Raw genomic sequence first — 19511 nt, 5'->3', positions numbered from 1 at the left:
AACACTGTATGTGTATCTCTGCAATTATGATGACCAAAGATAGTCTTAGCACAAGTCAGAATGACTTTTGCCCATTTTGTCTGGATGTACCCTGGCCATCTGTATAAACTATTTCAGTAGACTGTGTCTCCATGTCTGCCTGTAATATCAATCAATAAGAGAGAGGAGAGAGAGAGAACCAGATGGACAGACAGTAAGAGCAATGACATACAGTGCAGGTAGAAGAGCTACATTTCACATACAAATAACAAATACATCTGTACTTAAAAACAATGTTGATTGTTTTGATATGTTTTATCAACAAAATACATATCAAAACAATCAACATTGTTGGATAGGTTTGAATGTTTACAGTTTTGACATGTTTCATTTACAATATTGCTGCATTTTAATAAATCCATACTTCTCACATATGAATCTCATAAGACAATGGACATTTCTTTCCTTTACCTGACATCTTTATTGATACAAGTATTATATACATACTGTACATTGTGCACTTTGACCTTTGGGGAGGACTTTCTTGCATACACCAAAATATATTCCCTGCTGAACAAAGTTGATGAAACTATGATTATGACTACAGGTATGACATTTGTTCATCATCCACCCTACAATAAACAATTCATACAAGTGTATTTCCAAAAATTAACTTGAACAAGTTCTCTAAGTCCTGCTTCCTTTTTTTCCCCCATATTTTATCAATTAATTTCTATGGGTCTAATACATTGTCTACAGCAATCTCTTGCTATAAAACTGTTGAATAGATAACTCATTTCCTTGGTCCAATGAGTTCAGCGCAATAGAAGTCCAATGAATGATGCACTGGAACTCTGGAGGTTCATGTAAAGTAGGACAAAGTTGACTGGTCAGTGGAGGAGAATCTTAACCAGATGTATTTCAGATACACTGCAGCATGTCATGAGGCATCTGCGATGCACAGTCCACTTCACAGACACACATGTTGATACATTCCCAATCAAAACATACTGATGAGCTTGGCATACAGGGCCTAACAATATTTGAGGGTTATTGAAAGTCCTAATACGAGTACTAGTACATGTATTGCATTGTTTTTCTGTTGATGCATGTGGACATACGAAAATTGTCAGATATACTGTATTTCAGATTCTAGTTAAAGCCTGACAATATCAAAGACATAATGGTAACATACCTTACTTTCTTCCTTCACAATTAAAGGAAATGAACAAACCCTGATACTGTCAATACATACAACTCAGAAGACTGTGTGGAAATGAAATGAAGTACTTGTACCTTGAATAGGTACAGGCTTGTTCAATTCTGTGTCCAAATTTGAACTTCAGTTCCATTCTGGCTGCATAATTTAAGATTAAGAATCAAATTGTTTGAAGGCATTCATTACAATGATTCTGAAATACAAAGATGTATGCCAACTCATGTACGCTCTAGAGGTCATTTAAAACAAAAATATTAACACAAATATAGTGCTGTGTGTGAAAGGCCATTGTACATTGCTGAATGCTAAATGCAATCAATAGGAGGATGGGTTTTAAGGAAAAAACACACAAATGTTTGTATTGGGTCACTTGTCACAAGTTTGGTCTTCAAGCATCTATAGACACGTAGACATTACTGGCACACATACAGTATTACTATGATCACACATATGTTCTGTACATGTAAAATGTACAGTGCCCTCCCACTATTATGTTCACGGTTATAATTTCTGGTTACTGCAAAATAAAAATTTGAGTGCCCAAATTATCATCTATCTTTCTCTACTCTTTCTGTTTGGCTACATATAACAAATTTTTGACATAACGAAAGAAAATTGCCATTTCTAAGGAATTTGTCAAACATGTACCAGGACTTGCTTGTACATGCAAAAACCAAAGATAAGCTTTTATGTCTAGTGAATACATTTTAGCAGTTACAATCACCACACCCCAAAACATGACCAAGAAATCAGGAGGTCAGGGAATTTTTAATTTCACTTGTTTTCTATGAACAGTACTATAAAGTCGCAGTCAGATGTATTCCATTAGCAAAATTCATTGTATTGTTCTGGTATTACGACTTATCAATGACAAATATAAAAAGGAAATGGAGGCTGTAGTGCAGAGGCTGACTAAATCTATGTTGTGTTTCAACTCACTTCATCAAGTGAGCTATGTCATAAAAAGATGCATAATTAGAAGTCCATACAGGAAAAATCATCTCATAGCATACTACTGAAATCTGGTTGACTCCAGGTTCATTTCAACAGGATTTATCTGTATTGGTCAAATATCTTTTGACATACAGGCAGCCTCCCCTACATAAATCGTCCTCACTCATGTTGAAAATTTGGCACAGTCGAAGAAAAGTTTTATCGTGGATGGAGTTCCTGGCTTGAAACAAAGGTGTTCATTCCTATTGTTTTGAAAAGTCAAACTTTGCTTTTTTTATATTACCAGAAGGACTTTTTTCCATGGATTCCACCACAGTGACGTTGACTGTATTCAGTTGTTCTTTTCTGGTCAGAAACACTCAACTTTGGGTGTTCAAGTTGTTTGATTCAAAACTAATCATATTCACACATCAATGCTCCATATCACCTAGAAAATTTTTGCAAAGTTCTGTTTGCAAGACTGATATCAGTTGTAAAACAATAACTGACTATGTAAAAGCATGTATGCATTTCACTCTTTTCATCTGTTGCAACCCCTTGAAATACAGTGTAATGGGCTCTCAAAAGCTGTCCAGCAGGTGTACTATGGAACTTTTGTAGATAATTCGTTATAATTATGCCAAATACTTTGTTGTCATAAACATCATTAATTTAATAATGCACTTTAATATTTACAAAATATAACCAATCCATATAAACAGAAAAATGCAGTGAACCTGTTCACAAACATACTGATCCGATGTAACTGTCATCACTAGAACAAGTACACTGTAGTGCTGAGCTACATATAATTCTATCATGTGCACAGCATGAGTGGTATTTATGCATTGTACCTAGTAATGCACATAATACCTAGCTTCTACAATGTTTGACAAACTGAGAGAATTGCCGTCCTGGAGAGATCAATTTTCCAAAAATGATGAATACATTTGTGAACATGTTCTGCATTTAATATATGAAGTATAAATGCATTAATATTAAGTAAAAATAATAGAATAGAGATAGAGAGAGCTGCGCACATCATTTCTTTTTCACATCAGGCAAGCATTTCGGGCAATACCACTTGCCCTTGGGTTTGGTACTCAACCCAACGCAACCAAAGTGGAACCATTCAAATGGACAGTCTTTGTTGTCACACCCAACCATGTCACCATATGACACCTGCTGACAGAGACAGTATGTGGGCTCATTCGGATCAATGGGTGGATCAATCGGCAAGATATCACGGTCAGCTTTCGCCTTGTTGCGCTTCTTCTTCTTCGCCTTGGGGTTCTCCGCCGGTTGTGGGACGTGGTTGTCCTTTTCCTTGGTGTCGATGTTGCGGCTACGTCGCAGCCGCTTGCTGGTCTTTTCGGGGACAGCCGTCTCCACGACGGCGGGAGCTGCCTTCTTGCTCTTCGGGGGCGGGTCTGGTGGATGTTCGGGCTTCTCTGTGATCTCAAGGTGGGTGCGGTTCATGTTCATCTGGCGAAGACGGTTTTCGACCACCTCTACGATTTGGGAGGCAAACTGGAGCTTCTCATCTCCAAGTTCCTGACTCTGGATCAGGCTTCGATGGAGGTGGATCAGGGTGCGCCTCTTGTTGTGATTGTCAAGGTCCTTTGTCAGAAGTGTCTCATACAACTGTTTGATTTCCTTGAGAACACCTACACAGGTAAGAACAAACACAAAAACAAATACATGTATAAAAACATGTGTTATATCAATAGTCTGCATCAAAGTAAAATGAATTTGCACTACAGTGTGAGAGAGAGAGATCGAATGTAAATGTCACACAAAACAAACCAAATATAATGTTAGGAAATACATGTAGTTGGACCACTTCATGAGTGCCACTGCACTGCGTCATTTCACATACATTTGTCTTCAATAACTGACTATGAACTTTGTAGTATGATTTTTTTTTTCAAGTTGCTACTGGCATGCACTGCATTTAGTGTAGAAAAAAAAACAACTTTACAGGCCTTTTATTTTTGCGAATCTTGGCTCTTGTAAAATTCAAGAAATTAAAATGCACACACAAAAAAAAATCCGGTTTTACAGTAATCCAGAATTGCTTTCTCAGTTGCTCTCATGTTAAGGGCACAAGATGTCATCATGATCACATTTTCTAATTAAAAGTTAGATGGTCTAATCATTGTACCTGAGTCGGGTACGATATAAAATAAAAAAGGAAGAACACATTCACAGATTACACTGCATTTTCCCTACCCCCCCCCCTCACACAGTTTCACACAGCATCAACTTCATTTTAAATCATTTTTTTTGACATTTACAGCTCTCCTCCGACTCCATAGAAGGGCATTCCGTGAAGCCAGATGCAGTCTCCGTGGAACATATCCCCAACAAGATACAAACCAATTTTTGGGTCAACCCCTCTTAAGATGTTCCCCAAAGCTGCTGAGATTGACACAACCCTGTCCGTCGCTGTACAGTGCCAGAAGTCGCACTGCGTCTGGTCAATCTACATCTAGACTAGATTTATAGACAGAAAGATCCATCTGTCCGGAGGAGTCTTTTATTCTTTGACATTATCGCTCTCCTCCAGGAGGAGATCCATGAAGCCAGACATACAGATGTAGTCATGTAGGGTTGTATGGTTGAGGGGTCTAGATATCGCGCACGAAAATTTGTGATGCTCTTATAATAGAAATTATTCCATAATCGTACCTGAATTTCTCAATAAATATCACGAAAATGCAGAAAAATCACCTCCCAGAATCTCCTGATGATACGATGACGGAGTAGTGCGCTGTCGCCGTTTGTATGTCGGACTTAATTTTATGCGTTCAATTTCTCGGGGTATGTAAAGGTCTAACAGAAAGATTTGTCTGTCCGGAGGACTCTTTTATATTTTGCCATTAACGCTGTCCTCCGTAGACAGACGGAAGGTATCAGTACCCATTGCTGTAGGGATGTTCTTAACCACTGTCTCTATGGAAAATTACCTCACCCTTCTCGATTGCGTCTAAGTCACGGCCCTAGGTCGGCAAATTTAATCTTGTTTAGTGAAATCAACTACATGTGTATTCAAGAATACACTACACTCACCAGATTAATGAATAATCCAACATTTTGGTAGAATTTTAAACGTAAAACACACATCAACCAGCCCGTCGCGTCGTCACGTTCAAACTGCAGAAACATACAGTATGAATCTATTAGCCAATCACATGCGAGGTAGTTTCTACGTGTTTTTTTCACTAAAACACGTACCTCGCATTTGATTGGCTTACAGATTAAAAATGGCGACTTACAGCTAGCGAACAGCGATGTTGCGATATGGATACAATTTCTGCGTTATAACCAAGTTAGGCCTACTGTGAGTATTTCGATTGCACAATGTGAGAAATTTACCCCAAATATTGCTGCATAATGTGTCATGTCATATCAAACTTGTTTGAATGTAAAAAAGCTGTCTGAAATTTGATTTATCGTAACGTTTGATCTGTGCGCGACTGCTCCCCACAGGAGCTGGCATCAGTGACTTCGGTCTGTATACGGAGGGGATCCGTGAAGCCAGACGTAGTCTCCGCGGAACATTCCCCGACGGACAGATACAGACCGATCTTTCGGTCAAGTAAAGGTCGCGCAGCTGCCCTATGTAGTTTCATGCGTGAAAGTATCTGCCCCTCTGCGGCTGTAACGTGCTTCGGCTTTCGTACTGATCGTAGAATATTATAAACGATCGATTGAACAAATTACGAATTCTATCGGCTACGAACGAGACAAGCGAGACGACAGGTCTAGGCTACAACATCCTTAAAACAGATTTTAAGCTAAGGCAGGTAAATTACAAGGTTAAAAATTGGAAATTTAGTGAAAAATTTGTTCGAAATCAAAATTTCTTACCTGCTTCCTTCTCATGTTTAGCGGTTGTCAGATAGAAATTCTATGTTTATTCCATGGGCGTATTGGCAAATTTTGCGCTTAGTCCTACGCATAATATTGCTTGCTATACGCAGTTTCGCTATGCGTGACCATTAAGTCCCTGCACGAGTCTAGTACCCTTTGGCCTTACTATACTTGCCCACATTTTTGGTGAATGGACCACGGCCCACAAGCGTCCATATGCCATGCCAGTGACATGAGTAGGCCTACAGTTTCATTGACTCGGAGTGAGCCCAATTTCCAGCTAGGTCTAGATCTTAACTAAATTTTTATTTAAACCACATTGAATCACAAGATCACTGGCTTCATTAAGTCTGAATTGATATTACAACAGAATCTAGTAGTAGACTAGTACAGTGTCTAATCAGTACAGTAGTCAATACATGATGTAACAGTAACCAGCGGTACTGCACTGGCATGACACTATCAACAACATCGGCGCTTGGCAGTGTTCAGCCCGTACGCGGCGCTGAATCGCCGGTGTGCAACGGGAGCATCGGGCAGCCAAGCATACGCCACCTCGTTGCAACACGTTGGTTAGAGCACTCACTCTGATATGCGTTGTCGATCTCCCGGATTTGTGATACATTCCGTTGAAGATCATTTGGGAGCGATTCAATGCAGTCCAAATAGTCCTCCACATATGTAGTGGTCTGGTGCATATTTGCTGCGCTTTGACTCATTTTTGGAGATTGGACAGGTAAACAAACACGTAAAGCAGTCGTTATTACTGTACAAAATTTGGTCGGTCCGGGTTTCTCCCCGACATGAAGCAGCAGATGTAAACTACGATTATGATATGACGCATGCGTCCTGTGGTAGGGGCTAAAGGTCATCAGATGGTAATTTAAATAATGTGACTTGTTTACAGTAGGTAAATCTTCTTGAATATTCTTTTCTTTTTTCAGTCAATGTGACATTATAAGCAAATATATATTTTATTTTACATATTTTTATATGTAACAAATTTGTTCATCTCATCAAATAAAGGTTAATTTCTTTTTTCATTAAATATATTTTATTCAGTGAATTCTATTCACCCCACGTTGATCACTAACTTGGTATAGACCGGATATGTAAGTCGCGCGAAATACAATGACATCGTCGTCGTATATCTGTACGTACGTCCACAACTGTTCGTGCGACACTGCACTGCAGCTGTGGTTGTTGTTAGACGAGAGCGGAGTGTGGTAGGGTCCCTCTACAACATCATGGATTCCCATCGTCAATACGCTGCTGATGGTGGGTGGTGGCTGGCCTGAAAAAACTTATTGCCCTGGTGTGATGTGTAGGACGCGACTCTAGACAGCGTTAGGGACAGTCTCTGTTTACGACGGACTCTGGGAACACGTACGTCGTCATTTTGCAGCAGTAGGCCTACTAATTTACTGGTAACTCAATTTCATGGCAAATTTTGGACCCATGATGGGCCATTGTATTATAACCATTGGGATTGCTAGGTGTCGATAGAACATATGGTCGTGTATATAGGCCTACATTGATCCATTTAGGCCTAATTGCCAGACGTGTCCACAGACCACAGCACGAACAGGCCACTTGCTTTTTGCATTGACAAAGTGCCATACATGCACAATGCATGACCTTTTCTAATCCATGTCGAATTGATGAGAGCAATGATAATTGAAAGTAATTTATAAAGTAGGTCCTAATGAATGTAGGATTATCAATAGAAGCTCTAGTCCCTATTTACTATTAATCCTTAAAACCTTAGGGCCTACTAATACTTATGAGTTAACTAAGCCATAATAAGGATTCCACAACTGACATTAGGCCTAGCCCTACTACTAGGGCTAGATCGACCTAAAATTTGGCAATGATAAAAACTTCTACCATCACTAAGGCATCAGTGTCATCAGACCATTCTGTCCTTTTCTGATCGAATTTGAGTGTAGTGTGGAACTAGAAGTCTAGTCAAGTGTAGAAATGTGGAAAGTAAGCTTAAATTACATTCTACTAGAGAGTACTACAGCCTACAGGAAAGACTTCCTTTTGAGACAGCCACCCCAGTCACACTAGTACTAAATAAGTGCAGATCTATACAACTCTACCTAGCCCAACCTTGTTTGCGATACGCACGGATAGGATGCATGCACTCACTTTTGGGTGGCTGTCTCAAAAGGAACTCTTGCTCTACTACGTACTACTAGGCCTAGCCCACTTAGAGGTTCTACTAATTACTATAGCCTATAGGACTAGGAGTATAGAGGGTAGGGCCTAACAGAGCAACCGTCTAAAAAGCCTGTAAAATTAATGACCAAGGTTCAACCTCCTGTGCCAAAATTTGACCACACGCAAAAACATAGGTTTTATCATTTATTAACCCGTTCATTCCGCAATTCTCCAAGCGCCTTCAATGCCCCGCCCCCACTCGAGATGGATCTTTTTGCAGGTCCACAGTGACAGGAACTTTATAGAATTTACACTACAGACTCCAGTACTCTCAAATCCTAGGCTAGGGAACACTGCATGATATTCAATCACCACAAGCTGCGGTAGGCCTACATGTGAGAGGAATGAAATTGTGAGTGAAGCTTCAGTCGTACTGTCTGTGGCATTTGGCGATTAGACAGTTGATTTGTGCAGATTTGTGTGTTAGAGGAAAGTATAAAAACTTGGCCGTCGACTGAGTCGTGCTCGGGAACATGGCACATAACAAAAGAGTTAATCAGCGCCCCGGGGTTTATAGTGTGTACCATGCTGTCACCAGCAGCACCATTGCGTGTGATAATATTTCAAACTTCAGGCAAGGGCAGTAAATAATTACGGTATCGTCGGTAAGCATACACCTGTGTAATTACACACTCGTAGGGACATTTAGTGTCCATGAACAAGGCAAACATAGGTTTGAATGAAATCAAGGCAAATTAGATCCATTTCATTCAATACTGATGGTAAATGATTGTCTAAACTAGCATCTAGAAATCTATACAGTAGACTGCATTAGAGACTGTAACTCTCCCGTTTTCGACGGGAGATCTCCCGCCGAAAAACCGTTTTTGCAAAATCTCCCGTTCTCCCGTTTGAGATTTAATTTCTCCCGCCCTGGCTCTTTGTCTCCTGTTGGAAAGGATTTTTACATATTTCTATCGTATCTTGAAAAAATAAGCCTTACATAGCACCAGAGAGCATCTAGATCCCTGGGAATTTTGCGTTTCGCACACATCAACTTTGAGTCTCCCGTTTGCTAGGGGTTTCAGGCAGGAGAATCTCCAGATCAGAAGGTACTTTGGGTTGGAGTCTCTGTTAGCAGACATTATTGATACCTGTGCCTGCTGTTCAAAATGTGGGACATCCATTTACAGTTACCAGTTTATGTGTGAAGATCAGTCTCTGCTTATTTTTTTTTTTTTTTTCAATTTACAATCGCTACCATTCATGCTACTACATTGTATGTAGTATATATGAAACAGAACTGTTTGCAGTCTTGTTCTTCTTTCTTTTCACTCTAGTCTCTAGATACAGCACTGTAAACTTCAGAGGTAGCTTGATATTGCAGTCTTGAACTTGGAAGCTGACACTGTCAAAGTCATCGAGATATGGACGGTGGAGGAGATGCCAAGGACCCTGGGAAGGAAAATGTGATGTTTCCCTTTCCCTTCCAGCCATACCCTATCCAGGAAGACTTTATGAGGCACTTGTATGATGCACTGGACAATGGGAAGATCGGCATCTTTGAAAGTCCTACGGGCACAGTGAGTACACTTATAGGATATTGCTTTGGTATCTCATAGAGAAACATTAGATAACCTTGGCATCATCCATTGATATTTTTATTTTGTGACTAGAAGAAAATTCTAGCTGTTGGGATTTTTTAATGTTTTAATCTTTTTTATTTCTTATTTTTTATTTCTTGGTCAAGCATGAATTCATTGCAACTCACTTTCTCAGAAGTCTTTGTACTGAAAAGTATGAGATGCGGTGTTTATATTGTTATAGTCATGGCCTGCCAACCATTATTATCAAACCTACTTGGGTTTGAAGACAAGGAGGGAGGTCAGGGTTTTGCTCTGCACTTTAGTGTGATCGCATTTGTAAGAAATTTTGTGATGATTCTGTGTTTGTGCCTACAACAAATAATGCTAGGATAACTAGTAGTCTTGTCTGGAGTCCACATTTAAATATCACATGACTGTAACTACAGCAAGCTTAATATAATGCAAGCCAAATATGTTGTGTACACATACCTATTGACTTTGCATACACATCAATTGTGTGTATAAATATGCTCTTCCATTATAAATACTGGTAATACTCAGTAAAATGATATTTGCATCTCATTAGTTTTTGCTGACTGCTTTGTTAACCCGAGCATACTCGGGCAGGCATCTATGGGAAATGTGTGTTGTAGCAAAATCAGCACGTCCTCAATGGGTTACTGTCATTTTAGAAGATGAACGTCAACACATGACTCTGTTTGATATTTCTTTTCAAGTGTTAAGTATGACAAAATATGTGATTAAGAAGGAAAGGATAGGAGCCATAATTATCATTTGTACTATTGTACTTGTTAATCCCTCTCTCATTGATGTTGCAGGGTAAATCCCTGAGTCTCATCTGTGGATCACTGAAGTGGTTACTGGACCATGAGAAGCAGCAGCAGGAAGAACTCCAGGCACTCATTGATCACCAAGAGTCTGAAAAGGAGAGGTGTGGAAATATACAGGGGAACCTTGTTAATATAACAAGCAGCTTGGATCCACCAAAATTTCCTTCTTACGTGCATATCGGGTATCTTGTTGTAGCAGAGATTTAAAAGGAAAAAAAGAAATGTCACCTTCAAATTACCTCATTAGTAGCCACTCAGACATAATGTGACTTTGAAAACAGTGATATCACAAGAAACTTCTAAATTTAATGTGGGAGAAAAAGCCAACTTTTTAAAATTTTATTGATTTATCATTATTATTATTATTATTGTTATTATTTTTTTTATGGGGACGGGTGGCAAGTTTATTCCTCTCTTCGTGTCATATTTTTCTGGCATGCGTTTGTTTTTGTTTGTTATTTGGAGGGTGTAGATAAAAGCATTTTGAACAATGTATTCACAGTTTGTTGGCAGCTACATTGTATGTGTCCTATCCACATAAGTGTAATGACCGTCATGAAAGTGTGAGGGCATACAGTGTACATGTACATGATTGTCTACATTATTGAAGGCAATGAAGAGTTGCCTACAGATGAATTGTAAATGTAATGATGAAGCTGATGAACGAATTACAGTTTGCAAATCCCATTTGTGTAATATTGTGTAACATTTTATCCATCCAATGAGTATTAAAGATGACTTTTGTTATCTTCCCATTTGCTCTCCACTGCTATTGTTGACCTGCACAGCAATGGGACAGTCTCAAACTCTGGAACACCAGACTGGGTCATGGAGTTTGATTCAAAGCGAGAACAGCAAGAAAAAGCTACAAAATTGATGGTAACTCACACATGTTTTTATTTTTTTTTTGGTTATGTCAAGGAGTATGATAGATATGATTGAAAATTAATCTTCAGCTTGTAGACATAAATTGGACTGTGCAAGATTCTGCATCAGAAGTACTTTTTTATGTCTTGTCTCATTTCTGTTTTGCTCTCTGTTGTCTTTTCCATCAATTTACAACAAAACCCATCACAGAAACTTCAGTTTCTATTGATATCTGTAGTTGTGTTTTGCAGCTAAACCATTCCAGATGATGTTTTATGTCTTCTTTGTTAACTGATATGATATCCGCCTCCTATATTATAGATGTAGCATCGTGCACATGAAAGTAATGATAATTCTGCCTTGTAATTTCTATCAGGAGGAGCGAGAGAAAAAGATTAAGAGAGAAGCAAAGCTGGATCAACTGAGGAATGACCTACGACACAGATCGGCATTCAAGCGCAAGGTACAAAATTGTCTCAAAGTGCTCTTGACTGCACTGTTGTATCATCAGGCATGGAGATTTGCTTTGTCCTTTTTCTTCACTCATGTTAGCCTTGAGCATTATTCACTTTCATTTTGTTTGTATGTTTGCATACATACGTGTTCACTCTTCCACATGATATTTCATTCAATAATGCAACATATTTTTCAAAAAAAGTTTTTTCCCCATTTAGTCAGCTTTGCATTTGGCTAATTGCTAAAACAGAATGAACATGTACCTCAATAATATTTTGTGTAAGGTGAAGCAACAATTACTAGACCCTCGCAACCACATAAAAAAAATAAAAAAATCCAGTGAGTAGCAGTTAACGAAAATATCTAAGCAAAAATTTGAGCTCATACTGTACCAACTCTTGTGATTGTTATTTCCATCACAAGCACAAGAAAACAATTGTCTTTCTGTTTCCCTAACTAAAGATTTGGTCATGCGGGCCAGTTTTGGATTCAATCAGAATGGTATTGGAAATGATACACTGACATTTATTTCACATATTTGTTTTGACACTGCTGCAAGTTCACTAAGACTGTCATTGATCCTTCAGATTGATTGTACCAATGTCATTCATACCAACTTCACCTCCAAGTAGAGTTGCCAGTAAGCAAAATGCCCTGCTATTTTTACAGAGATTGTCCACAACTGAAGACGCTGCGGCACCTGCCACCGACATTCAAGATACGAATTCCAAAGATGTCATGGAAGGAATTGACAACAATAATGGCGACAACGATGACCACCTCGTGGCCGACTACCACAGTGATGGGGACACGGCCGAGTCTGATGATGAAAAGGATGATGAACCCGAAGAGCAAGAAACAACAAAGGTGAGTTTAGTAGTATTACTGAGACTGCCATTTTGTGAAGTGATTATTTTTCATAATTATACTACTTTTTCAAACGAAAAACTCAGGCAGGGGCTAACTATGTCAGTCACTGGTATGTACATGTTCACCAAAGGTGTTTGGGGCATTGATTTTTTGATAGTCTTCCTTTCATTTAATTGCAAATTATTAGCATTTTGCATAATCAGGTGTGTATACTACACTGTATGTTTATGTGTACACCTTCTGGAAGAATTGAGGTTAATTGTAAGATATTGATTCTTCAGAGATCTGATGGTCAACAAAATGTGTATTCATGTTTATATCTGTCCTCTATAAAGAATTTAAATGTAAACTAAAGGGGAATTTACTCTACTCTGTATGTGCCCAGATTCACTTTCTAAGTTTTTTCATCAGCATTCAGTAATCAATGCAATCTTGGCCTAGTTGTAGATTAGCGAGCCCACTGAGGTGTCATAATATACCACAGTCCAACAGGAAGTCCATGGGAACACAATAGGGATCAAAGGAATACTGTAAAAGCTGTTGTTTTCGCAAGGGTTTATTTTTCATGAATTTGCAAATCACAATTCTGCTGCAAATTTAACAACACGCGAAACTATTGCCACATGCTAGGGTATGTACTGGTATCTTAGTGCAATTATGATAACCACAGTGTGAAATCTTGGAAAAATGTCTGTGACTCCCTCACTTGCAAAAATATCTGTATGCAAAAATAGCAGGTTCTCGGTATATGTAGGTAATCTCTGCTCATTGACAATTAGTTTCCAGACATCTTTGTCAATTGGCAAAGAGGGTACTCTGGTCTATGTGCTAGTTCATGAGCAAAGGAGAGTAAGGGTTAAAGGTCAAAATACCTACAGGGATGCTCAAATCTCAGTGCTCATGTTACCAAGCATATAGAGAGCATGACCAAGAAATGAAACAATAGATTCATTATCAGTTCAAGGGAATTCATCAGGAAAACAGCTCTTTATGTTTTTGCCACAAAGCAGTGATATGCCTCTTTGCTGCGTAGTGGAAAGTCGACACCCATAAGGTTGATTGACATGTCTACATTATGTCCCACTTTGCAGATCTTTTACTGCAGCAGAACGCACTCCCAGCTGAGCCAGTTTGTGCATGAGGTACAGAAGAGTGCCTTCCGTGACAACGTCAAGGTCGTTAGCCTCGGTTCAAGGCAGAATCTCTGCATCAACGAAGCCGTGAAGAAGCTGAGGTCATTGACCCTGATCAACGACAGATGCCTTGAGATGCAGTCAAAAGCAAAATCAGGTGAAATAGAGAAACCATCTTCTGTGAATCACTGCAAATGTGAGCCAGTATTAACTGGTAATCATTAAACGTACTAGCACATACCAAATTTAAAACATTCAGTGAGTCCATGACAGCTAGCTAAGTACGTAAGTGAAAATATATGTGTATGGGTTTTTACCCAAATTGGTAGGTATTGTAAACTACTGCAACAGTACAGCCTGTATGTGATTTTTATTGTGTGTGTGATTTATAGCCTCCTGTAATATTATTTGAAATATGAAATTGATTATGAAGCAGATTGAAGAGTACAGATGAAGAATAGCAGGGATAAAGTAACAGAGTATGTTATCAGCAATGTGAAATACAGATTGCCCTAGTACCAGCTGTAAAGGATTAAACAGTAGGCTGTGGAACAGCATTGAGAATAGAAATGTTCTTTCTTGTGTGTATTTGAGTGAGCATTGATGTGAAAATATATTACCGTATGCATGTGTGGTTTGTTTGTATGTGCATATGACCATGTATGTGTGCATATGCAGGTGTAAGAGGACTAACTGTCATAATTCATCCCACTCTGACTTGTCAATACAAGGCGCAGCAAAGAGTGACACCGATTCAATGCAGCCGAAGCGCAAGCGATCTAAGCAGTCCAGGGCGTGCCCCCACTTCAGCGCAGGACCGCTGGCTCTCTACAAGGATCGGGTAGCGGTGGAGGTAATGGACATGGAGCAACTTGTGGACGTTGGAAAGGAGCTGAAAGCTTGCCCCTACTATGGTACTCGCTACGCTGTGCCAAGTGCGCAGGTATGGAGAAAACATCCTGGTATTCAAATTCTTTAGAGCAGAGCAGTGTGTCTTATACAAGAGCTTTGCTTGTCGTTGGGTTATGAGGGGATGATATCTTCCTGCTGACAAAGAATACACTGCCCAGTTACTCCTATAATGTTTAATCTGTAGGAGTTTGGGTTGTTGGCAAACAGCAGATATGTCAAAGAAAGGCTGCTGTGTGTGCAAAGAGAGAGCATGTAATGGTTTACCAATAATACATGTACCTTGTCTTCATTCTGCATGGTGACTACTCATTTGAAAAAAAAAGGAGACCCCCCCCCCCCCCCGAAAAACACCAATTCCCGTCATGTTGCAGGATTTGATAGACCAGCTGTGAGCAAATTTATGTGCTCAAACCTGCCCAAGACTATTGTCCTTGAAAGCGATTTAGTTCCTAGTGTGCTGAGCTCTCTCTCTAAATCGCTTTGTGTCATTTCAGTCCTTTGTTTTCTAAAATCATGTCATTTAGAGCAGTACCTGCAACACTCAAAACTGCCGCCACCAATGAGATTTTAAGATGACTGTGCAATGCATGTAAACATTGTAATAATTTTTATAGTTGATGTCACTGCCCTAAACTGTATTGCCCAAGCCAGTGCATTGTATTGGTGGTAATGTCTTTGCCTGGTTGTAGCAGCTTCAATAAGGTTTCAAACAGCCCATCTATCCATCTTTTTCTTGCAGCTTGTGGTTCTGCCATATAACACCCTGCTGCACAAGTCAACGCGGGAAGCATGCCGGATCAAGCTGAAGGGTAATGTCGTCATCGTCGATGAGGCCCACAACCTCATCGAGACAATCTGCAACGTGCACAGCATCGAAGTAACAGGAGCACAGGTAATCTTGTCTGTCAATTAATCAGGCTAAGGCCATCTTTTATATGAATTGAAAAATTAAAACAAAAAGTTACAGATTAAAGGGGGTCTCCCTTCCCAGTTGTTGGGGAATGTTAACCCGTTGAAGATGAATCCCGAGTATACTGAGGCGGGTGTCTATGGGAAATGTATGATGTAGCAAAATCAGCCTGTCCTCAATGGGTTAAGAGCAGTATGCCGCATTTTGTTGTAGCGTCTGTTGCTCGATGTTTGACCTGTGTACAGTTGACAGTACTTCAGGTGGGATGTGTGTGTGACCATCATAAGATATTTTGCTTCTTTTTGCACTCACAAGAATGAAGGACTTACAGTGTATTTGATAAACAATCCTACATGTGTGTAGAATGTGTTTTGTTGTACATTTAGCATTGAAATCAACTAGTTTAATCATCACATCAAATCCCATATTTGAAATTGTATGTAAATGAGGAGTTATTCCTGTGAAATGTTGCATCCTAGCTGCCATAGCCAGCATCATGCATTGAAATACATTATACAGATTTTGCTCTCCCTAACTTAATCATTACTCTTTTGTTCTGATTTGTCTTGACAGCTGTGCAGAGCACACTCCCAGCTGAGTCAGTATATGCAGAAGTTTAAGTGAGTAAAAGCTACAACTGTCCTCAACCCTATATTAATTGGCGGGGTGTCAGTGTAACACCCTCTGTTGTAATTTTGTGACTTCTCCAGAACCGCAACAGATTTGAAGTTATCTTTTCATGACTTTTTTTCTTTGATGGAAAACAAAGTGCATACTTAACTTGTCAGGAATTTAATTTAGTAGCATGAGCTTGATTTGTTATTACAATTAGTATGCTTCCAGGGGCTGCAAGGACCATCTGAAATCACAATAATCTGATGCTTTCTACCAAAAGAGATAAATGGTAGGCCAGTTTGGATTTCTAGTTTCAGTAGTAGCCCAATGGAGTTAATACAAGACAATCATTCTCATGCTACACTGGCTTTCTATCAAAAGAGATAGATGGTAGGCCAGTTTGGATTTCTAGTTTCAATACAAGACAACCATCCTCTTGCTATACTGGGTTGACCACAACAGTTTGGCCAGCTAATTTTCTTTCTTTCTTTTAAACCAGCAGTTATACATAACTGGTTGTGTGCAATGCTGCATGTGGTCAACATATATATATAGTCACACCAATTTAGATACCCCTCAGATATGCATTGTATTGCCCAGACCCCCCCCCCTCCCCAACAGTGCATTTATTGTGTTAACCCATTAAGGACTATTCCTGAGTTTACTCCTTAAGGTGTCTATGGGGAATATGTATTATGGCAAAATCATCTCATTCTCGACTATTAACCCATTGAGGATGGGTTGATTTTGCTACAACACGCATTTCCCGCTAGATCCTTGCCGGAGTATACTCGGGATTCGTCCTCCACGGGTTAAAATGTATCCTCGACCACAGGAGCCGGCTCCTGGCCAAGAATCTCATGTACATCAAGCAGCTCCTTCAGATTCTCTCCAGCTGGGTCCGCCACCTGGGAGGCAGAACCGACTCCGCCCCGGACTCCCAGAAGATGCCCGGATCCAGCTCCACCCGCCTCTTCACCATCAACGACTTTCTCTTTGAGACGCAGATGGACAACATCAATCTCTTCAAGGTAGTGTGCATTGTTGAATGAGGGAGAAATAACTGCCCTGATGATGGGAGTACATCATGCAGTCTTATCTCTATTGATATCTTTCATTTGTTTACAACTTTGAGACATTCATCCCCTTTAATAGGTTGTATGAAAGGGATTTATAGCACAACACAATGTCCTTTAATAGTGTTTTTGCCATAGTAAGAAGCTGTGCTTTATCAATATATTTGAGATTTTTCAGAGTGCATTTTGGAAATAGAATGGATAGTATTTAACCCTAATCAGGCTGGGGGGGGCGGAATCCGCCCCCCCCCTCGACGTTTCGCGCAATATCTTCGCAACGCGATAAGCTCCCGCCGCGATGTTTCAAGACCTTTTTCTTTCAAGTATCGCGCAACTTTTGAGACCCAAATTGTTGCGCCTGCGCGTACCGTTTTGACGCGAGGCCCGTTCGAAAAAAATTTGTCAACCCCAAAATTGCTCCAAAACGTGATTTTGTGTACAAATCCAATGCAAATTGTGTTTTTTCAATTAATTCACATAAAAATTCATATCTTCACTTAGAATGGCCGAAATTAATTTATTTTAGCATAATAATGCTTCGAAAAATGTCTGTGACAAATTTTAGCCAAAAAACAAACAAAAACAAAAGGTCAAAAAACAAAGAAATATATAAGAAATTCAAAAAACAATAAAATACATAAGAAATTGATTTCGATACAGATTTTTTTTATCCTATGTCTCAGAAGAATGATACAAGAAACATTTTTAAAAAGAAATTAGCTTAATTGGAGCATTAATAAGTGATTTAGAGCCCAAAACTAATTTTATGCATAAATTACAATAATTAATTAATATAAAATATAAGAATAATTTTTCGGAGAAAGCAACCATACATTTTGATAGAATACATCGCGGGCGTCGCGTGTGCCGATTTTCGGCGCGATCGCGCGTTCCATAGGTGAGATCTGAAGGGGGGGCGGAATCCGCCCCCCCCAGATATAGCATAGCCAAAAAAGCCCAGCCTGATTAGGGTTAAGGACCTCCTTCTCTCGTATTTGCTTTGCCATTTAGTTTGCAGCTCGATCAGTATAAATGAGAGAATACATTCCAAAGTACTACTTAAAAACGACAACAGCAATATATGCCTATGTGTATTTTTTTTTTTCATTTTTTACTTTTGTTTTTAGACATAATCATAGTCCACATTGACACAATCTAGCACTGCACCTGCTATCCTAAATTGATTCCTGTCACAGTGAGTGTTACTGGTGGATGTTCCAGATAATCCACATGTAATTTTCATTGTATTCTTTGTCTTGATTTCATGTACAGTTGCAGAGATATTGCCAGAAGAGCCAAATAGCCAGGAAGGTGAGAAAAGTGACTTCCATCCTCCCAGAATAAGGTGTTGTTAAGAGTTTGATAGCATATCATTCAGAATCTAATCTGCATTGTTGGGGTAATGATATTGGTTGTTCGTTACACATCAACTTGTAATGAACTTGAAAATTATGGGGGGGGGGGGGAGGGGCCATAGGGGATATGATATTATTTGTCTTTTACTTTTGGAGTACCGTATTTGCCAGCGATAAGGTTGTAGCGCCGGATAAGCTGTATCCCGACTTTGGTGATGAAAAACAGAAAAAAATATATCAAAACTTCATTACTTTTCCACATCACATTGATGAGAAATTCCATCTTTCCAAAAAATATATCCAACAATAATTTATGTTTGTTTAGTCCAAGAGCATTAGTTTTAACCTGGACATTTTTGGTAACAAGCTGATTTTTTCAGGATAGGTCCAGAAAAATGTCTAGAATAACATACTAAAAGTCCTCATAAATCCTCTTTGAGCGTTTTCCGCAATCCAAGATGGCGTCCAAAATGGCCGCCATTTCCAGAAATTCTTATAACTTTTCAACCAGAGAACCCAAATACAAAATTTAAATGCCTAAATATATGTTTTGAAGCATGAAGAACTCAATAAAACACATATTAAGAGATGTTGATGCACGCAAGAACCGTAATCCAAGATGGCGTCCAAAATGGCCGCCATATTTTGAAATTCTTATAACTTTTCAACCAGGTAACCCAAATACAAAATTTAAATGTCTAAATATA

At 39.2% G+C, this 19511-nt stretch overlaps 2 protein-coding genes across 2 annotated transcripts in view; one reads left to right on the top strand and one right to left on the bottom strand.

Annotated features, from left to right (window-relative positions):
• Positions 1-411: 411 nt before the first annotated feature.
• On the bottom strand, positions 412-6791 carry LOC140235520 (inhibitor of growth protein 2-like). Its single transcript, XM_072315543.1, has 2 exons — positions 6594-6791; positions 412-3798 (listed from the first exon to the last, which is right to left on the bottom strand). The coding sequence occupies exons 1-2, from the start codon at positions 6724-6726 to the stop codon at positions 3173-3175; spliced, it is 759 nt and encodes a 252-aa protein (XP_072171644.1). The 5' UTR covers positions 6727-6791; the 3' UTR covers positions 412-3172.
• A 583-nt stretch (positions 6792-7374) lies between these two features.
• The window catches only part of LOC140235529 (ATP-dependent DNA helicase DDX11-like), a 30671-nt gene continuing 18534 nt past the window's right edge, over positions 7375-19511 (top strand). Inside the window, exons 1-12 of the mRNA XM_072315553.1 lie at positions 7375-7434; positions 9514-9756; positions 10599-10711; positions 11399-11489; positions 11854-11940; positions 12603-12800; positions 13895-14093; positions 14668-14879; positions 15588-15740; positions 16332-16378; positions 17209-17404; positions 18722-18760. Coding sequence (XP_072171654.1) covers positions 9601-9756; positions 10599-10711; positions 11399-11489; positions 11854-11940; positions 12603-12800; positions 13895-14093; positions 14668-14879; positions 15588-15740; positions 16332-16378; positions 17209-17404; positions 18722-18760 — 1491 coding nt within the window. The 5' untranslated portion in view covers positions 7375-7434; positions 9514-9600. The remainder of the gene's footprint in view (positions 7435-9513; positions 9757-10598; positions 10712-11398; positions 11490-11853; positions 11941-12602; positions 12801-13894; positions 14094-14667; positions 14880-15587; positions 15741-16331; positions 16379-17208; positions 17405-18721; positions 18761-19511) is intronic.

This window comes from Diadema setosum, chromosome 11 (assembly GCF_964275005.1).
Source record: "Diadema setosum chromosome 11, eeDiaSeto1, whole genome shotgun sequence".
Classification (NCBI taxonomy): Eukaryota; Metazoa; Echinodermata; class Echinoidea; order Diadematoida; family Diadematidae; genus Diadema; species Diadema setosum.
The sequence above is the reverse complement of the archived record's forward strand: the minus strand, read 5'-3'. Positions and strand labels throughout refer to the sequence as shown.

Coding starts and splice junctions, on each gene's coding strand:
- LOC140235520 (XM_072315543.1), bottom strand. CDS start 6,726: ATGAGTCAAAGCGCAGCAAATATGCACCAGACCACTACATATGTGGAG. Junction 3,799..6,593: donor GATCGACAACGCATATCAGA/GTGAGTGCTCTA, acceptor TTACCTGTGTAG/GTGTTCTCAAGGAAATCAAA.